The sequence below is a fragment of the Octodon degus genome, unplaced genomic scaffold, assembly GCF_000260255.1.
Source record: "Octodon degus isolate 3935 unplaced genomic scaffold, OctDeg1.0 scaffold00164, whole genome shotgun sequence".
Classification (NCBI taxonomy): Eukaryota; Metazoa; Chordata; class Mammalia; order Rodentia; family Octodontidae; genus Octodon; species Octodon degus.
In genome coordinates, this window is record NW_004524740.1 from 4367065 (window position 1) to 4377289 (window position 10225).

The 10225-nt window shown below is 36.3% G+C and overlaps 1 protein-coding gene and 1 non-coding gene across 4 annotated transcripts in view; one reads left to right on the forward strand and one right to left on the reverse strand.

The window, feature by feature from the left end:
• Positions 1 to 10225, reverse strand: part of Med13 (mediator complex subunit 13) — a 112512-nt gene that overhangs the window by 69866 nt on the left and 32421 nt on the right. For 2 of the 3 annotated variants that reach the window (XM_004643027.2, XM_023703122.1), the window contains exons 4-8: positions 8736 to 8881; positions 7163 to 7360; positions 4996 to 5190; positions 4184 to 4346; positions 2982 to 3092 (exon numbers count right to left, since the gene is read on the reverse strand). In XM_004643027.2, the coding sequence (XP_004643084.1) occupies positions 2982 to 3092; positions 4184 to 4346; positions 4996 to 5190; positions 7163 to 7360; positions 8736 to 8881 (813 nt within the window). The remainder of the gene's footprint in view (positions 1 to 2981; positions 3093 to 4183; positions 4347 to 4995; positions 5191 to 7162; positions 7361 to 8735; positions 8882 to 10225) is intronic. The other variant, XM_023703123.1, reaches the window with a different exon arrangement.
• LOC111813123 lies at positions 9313 to 9418 on the forward strand. The gene has a single exon (XR_002818456.1). It is a non-coding gene; the product is annotated as a U6 spliceosomal RNA (small nuclear RNA).

Genomic DNA, 10225 nt, shown 5'->3' on the forward strand with positions numbered 1-10225 from the left:
ATAATAGAGTGTTCCCAAAAAATGATAGGCACAGTAATAAACAGAAGAAAAAAACAAAACCAAACCCTGTGTGTCTAACAAACTAAAAATGATTAATATTGCTTCCATTCAGTGAAATACCAAGAAGTTTTTCATAACAAGGCAAGGGCAGACCTATAAGTAACTATTATGTAAAGACCTTAGGCAAAAAAATAAGGTGCCAAGTATATGATGAGAGTAACATATGTTAGGAGGAAAAAACATAAACATGCAAACTTGCAAATATGTGTGGTGGGATAATATCTAATTAGGAAGCAGCCATTTCTAGGCAGGGAGGTACTAGGATTTGGTGAAAGAAAAAATGGTAAACAGGAACAGTTTTTTGTATAAATATATGCATACAAATTATTTGTGTACTTGTACAATTTTTTTAAAATCAAAATCTTGAGGGGGAAATATAAGGGCCTCACTGTGTAATTCCAGCTAATCCTGAACTTGCAGTAATCCTCCTGCCTACCTCAGCCCCACAAGTGCTGAGATTACAGGTGTCACTACACCTGGTTCAAATCAATTTTTTTTTTTTTTTTTTTGGTACAGGTTCTTGCTACACAGCTCAGACTTGTGATCATCCTATCTCAAGCTCCCCGGAGCTGGGAGCAGAGATGCATGTGTGCCACCACCCCCAGTTTCAGCATGTGATACCAAGGATCAAACTCGGGTTCTTGCACTGGCCATGCAGGCGCTTAGAGCGCTAAGCTATCTCCCTAGCCCCCAAATTAATTTTTAAGAAAAGCCAATGTTAGACCCAGGAATATAGCTTGGTGATGCAGCACTTGCCTGACTATCACAGTCCTGAGTTTAAGGCCTAATACAGAGAGAGAGAGAGAGAGAGAGAGAGAGGGAAAGAGGGAGAGGGAGAGGGAGAGGGAGAGAGAGAGAGAGAGAGAGAGAGACAGACAGACAGACAGACAGACAGAGACAGAGACACAGAAAGAGCAAGACAGAAACAGAGAGACAGAGTTAGACAGAGACACACACACAGAGACTGATGACAGACACAGAGACAGAAAGAGAGCAAGACAGGGACAGAGACAGAGTGAAAGAGCGAGAGCACAAGCGGGCACGGAGAGCGCACCCAGCGTTATCAATCAGTCAGGGTCCAGTCTTGTTTTTTTAGACACAGGAAATTTACCATAGATAATCAGTTACATAAAACAGGAAAGTGATACAGCTAGGATACTAGTAATGACAGTGAGATTCTTGACTTTCTAGGATTAAAAGGGTAACAAACTGAATTAGCCTCACCACACTATTAAAGCTTCAGGTGTGTTACAAACATAGCTGGCAGCATCTGGGATGATAGAAGAAAGGGCTCCTTCTCGCTCACTCATCCCCAAAGTATTAGGGACTAAACTCAGGTTTTTTCGTATTAAGCTGCATCCACCAAACCAATATCCTTCCTTTTTTCTCTCATTCTCATCTCTCTCTCTCTCTCTCTCTCTCTCTCTCTCTCTCTCTCTCACACACACACACACACACACACACACACATTCAAGAATAGATGAGACAGTTAGCTAGTCTGAATTGTTAAGTAGCAACTACTAGGCCTACATTTTTATTTCAATTTCTGTATCAACAGAGATGGCTTCAACTTGTTGCCAGACTTTAAAATAAAAAATTGTGTATCTTTAATCCAAAGAATCTAAATAAGTACAATTTATACAGAAGTATAACAAAGCATTTCAGAATCTGTGAATTTATTCAAACAAATAAGGCTAATATAGGAAAAACTGTGGCCCTGACCTGTAGGCTCACTTCCATGGACAAGAGGGATGGCCACCTAACTATTCAATCACAAGTCATGGTTAGGGAAGTGAAGGCCATTACTGTTTCTTGACTCTTAAAAGTGTATGATCTACCTTTAGTCTACAGAAACAAATAATAAACGTTGCAATATAATCTTTATGTGTATGTGTGTGTGTGACCAGCTCAGCCCACCAGGGGGCGGGGCTGGCTGGCATGTGGTGCTGGGGGACTGAACCGTGGTCCCTGTGCTATTGCTAAGTTTGTTCTAAGTAGGCGCTTTAGACCACTGAGCCATCTCACCAGCCTCGTTGCAATATAATCTTAAAGTCTCTGACAATCAAATCTCATCAAAAGGCCCCAATTAACCAGGCATGGTAATGTATACGTGTAATCCCAGTGCTCTGGACAGCAGAGACAAGAGGATCACTAGTTTGAATCTAACCTAAACAACTTAGCAAGATCCTGTTTTTCACAATAAAAATTTTAAAAGGACTAGGGATATAACTCAATGTGAAGACTCTTGGTTTAATGCTCAGTACAAAAGGGCTAGAGGGAGGGTATGGAAGTTAAAACATATAAAGAGAATTCAACACCCTAATGAATTCTAAGTTCACCCATTCTGCTACCAATCTTTAAACAATACAACACATTAGAAAGTTTGTGACATTACAGCTTTACTTCCTTATACAAACATATTTTGTAAATCTTGTTTCAGTATTTCACCTACGGTTGCACAAAGAATGTTTTACGAACTTGCTGCACAAAACTCATACCATATTTACTATTTAAAAATAGAAACTATATTTTTTATCTAGTATATATCATCTCTTTTAGAAGAACACTTGGGGGAAATTTCTGAGACACAGTGCCACCAACAGTTTTCTCAAAAAGACATGTGCTTTTTATCCCATATATGTTGTATATACCATAACCCAGTAAAAGTCTCTGTTATTCAGCTACTTAAAAGCTTTCACAGCTCATCTCTGGTAAATGTGAAATAACTTAAGGTAGGTATTTGAATGTACTTTCATAGTCAGCCTCAAATTACTGTTATTTTGCTACAGTTTCTTTATTGAAAAAAATACTAATGTGCCTACATAATACATTCAAACAAAGTAAAGCCTAAGTATTCAGTAGCATAAGAAACCATCACACATGTATATATGCAGAGATCAACCAACTGCAAGAAAATCTACCTTGAACAACTGCAACTTGTTCTTTGTGTAGCTTCAACAAAGTCCCAGCATGCTACTTTATCAGGTATCTCTTCTTCATTCAGGCCACCTGATGAAGCGGAATACTTCCTTCTGAAATTTGAAATTATTACAATTCTTTTGGATTCATAAAATTCTGCTAGTCTTAAATTTAGTTTTAAAACTTTAGAAATCAAAAGTTACATCAATGCCTGTTTACCTCTTCCCTAATTATAATTATCAACATGTGATTTTTATTTTATTTTTTGATTTGTTTTAGTTTATTTGTTTAAAAAAATGCAATAGTTATGTGAAATACAAAATAAGAACACTACTGAGTTTGACAAAATTTATTGGTTATTTTAGTAAAGACATTCATCTCAGTCATTTCTCTCTCATCTTGACCTTACATTAGTATTTCATTTGAGTCAAGAAAAGAGTATGTAGGAGAGGGATGTTATGTTAACAAACAGTAAAATGGACAAAAATGAGTTAAGTTTGCCTACATAAAAGTAAGTTGAAGTTAAATTCATATATCTTGATATAATTAAATCATGTAAGAACTAGAAGTTCTATATACATTTCCATTGTTTTACTTGGGGCTTAATCTAAGAACAATTTATCAGGCATATGCATAGGTTTCTTCTCTGGATTACTACCATTAAAAAAGATCAGCAAGTAACTACCACCAATAAAATAGTCTGAAGCTGCCTCCAAATTTAACATTGTAAGAGTTCTGAAGGAAATAATTGTATTATTTTTCTTTTGCCTGTGACTATGCTTTTAAAGATGTGTTTAACTGTCACATTAGAAAGTCCATATACAATACAAAAATACAAAACAAAGAGCTTACAATACACAGATTTAAGAGTATATGTGATGAACAATTCAATAAAATGTGTTTGAAGATGCATTTTCTTTCATTTTCAGTACCTACAATATGCTTCACTGGTCAATATGTGTACACTTAAACCACATTAACTGTTCTAATAAATTCTGTAATGAATTCAATTCAAATTGGATTTAACAACTTAGTAACATAAATGCATAAAGTTACAGAAAATGCATCTTACCGTTTTTTATCTTCGTACAATGTTAAATTTTTTTTTTCGTACAATGTTAAATTTTTTAAAAAATAAAAACCAGCCAAATACTTAAGCAGTATGTAACATGTGATTTTTAAACTTAAAAATGAGAATACATACTTGTTCTGTGCTCTGTTCATATTGCATTCTTGCCAAACTCTATCCACCACATGACTGGCTAATTTTTGGGGTATTTTCCCACCATGGTGGCTAGTACTATCAGAGTTGAAGCCATCAGATACTGAAGAAAATTTGACCCACTTTTGAGCAGACTGAGGGTCAACTGAAAGAAAAAGAGAACAAGTTGTAGGATAATAAAGGAAGGTTTAAAGTAACATTATTGGGGCTTTTTGTTAAAGGTATGGTAGAACTTGCCATAGCTATTTGGTAAACCTATATTTTGAGGCAAAAAGAAAAAAGCACATTACTTAGAAAGCAAGGAGCTCTAGTGGCACAACTGGTTAGTGCACAATGCTTATACAGAACGCAAAGCATTTCAACAGGGGACATAAAATACACAGCATCATGTCCAAGGTGATTTCTTGACTTGGAGGATGGAATAAATATTACAGGGATTAGGGGTAAACGTCAATGACTGACCACTGCTGACCATGCACAAGGCCCTGGGTTCAGTCTCTAGCATGAAAAAAGTGGTGGGATGGGGACGATCTTGATTTGGGGAAATAATAATGAGCATATCAGGAGTGATGGAGCATCAAGTCTCAACTTGTCAAGTGAGAAAGACCACTGAGGATGAAGGTACACAGACAAGAGAGGGTGACAGAAAAAATGTTGTTTGGAATTTAGATGAAAGAATTTTTTGTAGTACAGTTGCAACTTTTCAGCAGTTTTAAAGTATTTCAACAATTTATTTTTGAGGTACTTAGGTACTCAAACTAGATTCATCATCAAAACTGATGCAACAGTAATACCTGTTTGGACTTCCTCAGGAGATGTAGGTGGCGTAAGAGTAACTGAAGACATAGCAGGATCCCTTGTGGAAGCAGGCACTTGGTGGACACCCAAGCAAGAAGCTGAACAGTGAGAAGAGCCCACAGAGCTAGGAGTAGGAATGTCTGACTGAGGGACTAGAACAAAGCACGCTGGGTAGATCATTCGGACACCAGCTGAAAGGGGGGAGAAAAAAGGACAAAAAATCAATTACTACTGTGACCATCATGGAATTTCATTTCTGAAAAGCACTGTAACGAAAAGGGAGATATAATACAATTACATTTGTAAAAATAAAAAAAAACTTCTAGCAATATGTGCTCTTGGATTGGAAATATAGCTCAGTGGCACAGCACCAACCTGGCAAACGTGAGGTCCTGAGTTCAATTCCCAGTCCAAAAACAAACAAACAAGCAGTATGTGTTATTGTGTGTTAGTAAGAAAAGTAGCTTCTTTTTTCATCTTAAGATTGTCTTTTTTTTTTTTTTTTTTGTGGTAATGGGGTTCAAACTCAGGCCCTTGTGCTTGCCAGGCAGGTGCTTAAGCCACTGAGCTATATCTCTGGCCCAAATTCTTATTATTATTATTTTGATGTACCAGATATCAAACTCAGGACCGTGCACTTGCCAGGCAGGCAGGCACTTATGCTGCTGAGATATATCCCCAGCCTCAAAACTTCCTAACTATGAATATATTTGAAGATTTAAAAACCTTTTCTTTAAAAAAAAAAAAATCTTTTGTACGTTAGACCAACTATACTGTACAACTTTATGTTTTGGTTTTTTTTTTAATTTATTTTTGGCCATATCAGCCCACCCTAAGGGTGGGGCTGGCACAGCATGTGCTGCCGGGGATCAAACCACAGTCCCCTGCACCTGCCTGATGTTGCCTAAGCAGGTGCTTTAGACAGCTGAGTTATCTTGCTGGCCATTTAAGTTTTATTTTACAAATTTAACAAAGGTCATCTGGTTCTAGAATTACGGACCATTTTAGTTAGGTTTACTAAACACTTAACAAATGTTTGTGTTCTGTTTTTTTGTTAATAACGGTTCTGACAGTAATGTGTTTATTCAAACTGAGCACTGACACTCTTTTAATTTAAAAAAGACAGGGGCTGGCCAGATAGCTCAGCAGATTAAAGAGCCTGCTTAGGCAGAGTGCAGTAGCTGGGGTTTGATCCCCAGTGTGCCAGGCCAGCCCTGCTCCTGGGGCACACTGAGATGGCCATTGAGACTGGGTGTGGTGGCACACGCCTGTAACCCCAGCACTTGGGAGGCTGAAAACAGTGGAATCACTGTGAGTCCAATCTACGTAGTCAGACCTTGTAGACCCTAAATACATTAAAAATATAAAAATAAGACAAAGCAATCATCGTATGTAATATTACCACTCAATTCTAATCCCAATTATCTGTTGAACTACATGTTCACCATGCCTCTTATGTATAACAGAGTTTATGTATGTATGTCTTCTACCCTACTGTCAGTCAAGGCTGTATGACTTATTTAAAAAAAAAAAAAAAAAAAAAAAAAAAGCTTTAAAGGTGCTTGCAGTACCAGCAGAACATCTTTATTTTCTGTCTTCTATTAAACTGGCATATTCCAAATGAGTTGCCTTATTAACCTGGGTTCTTGAATGAGAAGACAGAATAGAGCCAACCTGAAAAGAGGTTTACTAAATATTCAAACACTATATAACACTATACAGGTTAACTTTCCAACCTATAAATATTAATTCATTCACAACTAATCTTGTCCCACCTTTAACATAATTTTTTCTAGACAAACTGTATTTTCTTTTCCCAATGACAGTGGTTTGGCTATGTTAACTACTTTTTAATGCCATGCAAGCAAATGCAGCAATCACTATATCCTAGCAGAAGCTTTAAACACACTTACATGGTTATTTGTGGTCTCTATCATTCCTCTGCTCTCATAAGAACACCATGATAATCTAAACTCCAAAATGAGCAGACATATGGAGCTAAACTAGGGTCAAGCAGCAGCCTTCATGTAATATGATCAGGAAATAAGTAAGAAATGTTTGGTGTTGAAAGCCACTGAGGTAACAGGGTTGTATGTTATTCAACAAAATCTAACATATATAGTTATATATTTTCCCTAAACTATCAATACTCAGAATCCATACCAACAAGAACTTCTACTGCAGCTAGAGAATCATCTTCCCAATCCATATCTTCTTGTTTTTCTTCAGACATTTCCTTCAAGCAACATGAAATAGGATAAAACTGTTTCCATTCACCAATCAATTTTTTTGTTGCTGAATCAGACATCTTGAATGCCTGTCCTGTGAGAGTGCCATTTAGTCCAAATGGGCTTAAGATAACTAGAAACCCAGAAGAAAAATCAAGTAAGTAAAGACTGTTACAAAAATTATATTGTTTTAGGGCTGGGGTGATAGATCAGCAGAATAAGCACCTGCCTGGCAAGCATTAGGTCCTGAGTTCAATTTCAGTACCAAAATAAAATAAAATAAAATGTACAGTACATTGAACAAAGTGTCAGTTAAGCAATCCTGAAAATGAAAAGCCCATGACAATTCCAGAGAAAACCAACTTATTATACTTAACTATTGTGAAGATAAAGTATAACACTAAGATTATGAAAACTAAAATTCTGTCTATGATGTATGTGATCATTATGTATACCTAAAATGTACCAATAAACAATAAAAAATGATCAAATTAGGGAGTCAGCAAGATAGCTCAGTGGTCTAAAGTGCCTACTGAGGCAAACTTAAGCAGGTGAAGGGTACCACAGTTCGATCCTAGCACCACATGCTGTGCCAGTCCCACTCTCTGGGTGGGCTGAGCCGGCAAAAAAAAAAACAAAAAAAAAACGAAACAAAAAAAATGATCACACTAGAAAAGCACATAATTTCAGTATCAACTGGGGACACCTGTATATCCCTTAGTTTCTCTACATGCCCACTAAGGAAAGTAATCTGGGGGGAAAATGATATAAATATACAAATGTAAATACTTATATAGCCACATAAATGTCAAAAAGTATGTTTAAAATTAAACAACATACACACTTCTACTGATTAAAAATCCAGAAATATTTTAAAACATTTACGCTTGAGTTCACCATTTTTAGGTATAAAACTATCAAAAATATATATATTTTTAATTTTTGTTGTTGTTGTTGTTGTTGTTAAACTGGGACTCAAACTCATGACCTTGCACTTGCCAGGCAGACTTCGTGCTGCAGAGCTATAGTCCTGCCCCCCATGTATATGTTACATATGGCTTATATGATCTAACACACATGATGACTTTGAAAATATGACACGTATTTCTTCAATATGCTATTTATCAGAATACATTAAAATCATGTACAAAAGACCTTTAAAATAATACTTATATTGAGTAACTTCTTGACTTAATACTCTAGGGAAAACAAACTATTTCAAAATTGAAAGAGGGGGCCTGGGCCTAGCTCAGTCCTTTAAAGGGCTGCTTCCACAAAGCTGTCAGCCTCAGGTGGCTGGAGTTCGAACCTCACAACTCTCCCACTGGCCAAACGTGCCCTGAAGGCATGCGAGGAACCAAAAAAAAAAAAAAAAAATTCCTTATTCAAAATTGAAAGACCAGGAGGGAAAATCTCAGAGTTCAAAGTGTTAAATTATCAACTTCAACAAGAATCTTCTTCAAACAACAATGTTAAGATCAAATGACTAAGCCAATCAAATTATCTACCTTGAAATGGACTATTAGACTGTTGAGCAAGGGTAATATGCTCTTCACTGAGAAGGTATACAGGTTGATGTTGATTAATTTCCACGCTGGTACAAACATTGCTGTCTCCATGCAAAAAAAAGGTGAAAGAGCAGGACAGGTGTTCACTAATAAAGAAGAAAAAGTTATATTTTAATAATGATTATTGGTCAAGAAAAAGTTAACCTGCTTTTCTTCATTAAGAAATTAAACCACAGCAACATAGTTTCTTTAGCCCAGAAATTTTTCATGACTTAAAAAAACCACAGATAGGAACAATGATTTACCTATAAACAATGTTATTCACAGTACTATTTATGACAGAAAATGCTGCAAATAGAAAACAAGGAAATGAATCTCTAACCAGTGAAATGATTTTAAAGCAATAGAATCAAGAATATATCTGAGCTAGACTATCACATGAAATTTAGATATAGCATGATATACAGACTGAATAATAATTCAAAGAGAACAATAGCAGACATATTTTTAAGATAAATTAAGATCAAGTAGCAGAGATTTCACCTTAAAGACATAGTTCTTTAAAATACAATCATTAGTGCTCACTTCAACACCAGATATACTAAAACTGAAATGATATAGAGAAGATTAGCATGGCCCTGTGCAAGGTCGACACACAAATTCATGAAATGTTCTATATTTTCATACCTCACAAATCTAGACAAAACAATGCCAAAATTCATCTGGAACCAGAAGAGAGCTAGAACAGTAAAAGCAACCCTGGGCAACAACGGATAGGCAGGAAGCATCACAAACACTGCCTTGAAACTATTCTACAAAGCTACTATGATAGAATCAGCATGGTACTGACAAAAAACAACAACAACAACAACAACAAAAACCAAATCTGAGGAACAATGGAACAGATCAGAAGATGCAGATAACTACAACACACTCAGCCAACTTATCTTTGACAAAGGGGCCAAACATGTTCATAGGAAAAAAGATAACCTCTTTAATAAATGGTGTTGGGAAAACTGGATTTCCCTACGCCTAAGGCTAAAATTAGACCTGTGTGTACCACCATAAACAAAATTAAAGTCAAAGTGGATTAAATAACTAAAAATTAAAACAAATACTAAATCTACTGAAGGAGAAAGTAGGTAGAAATCTTGAAGACATAGGGGCAAGCAGAGAATTCATGAACAAAAACCAAACTGCACTGGAAACACTTTAAAGAATCAACAACTGGGATCTCATCTTTTTGAAAAGTTTCTGCACATCAAAAGAAATCACTAACAGAGTAAAAAGAAAACCCATGAATTGGGAAAAATTTTAGCCAACTATCCCTCAGACAAAGGACTTCTATCTAGAACATATACAGAATTAAAATTTTTAAAAAATCAGGCCCCCGGGCTGGCGAGATGGCTCAGTGGTCTAAAGCACCTACTTGGAACAAGCTTGGCAAAGCACAGGGACCACGGTTCGATCCCCCAGCACCACATGCCAGC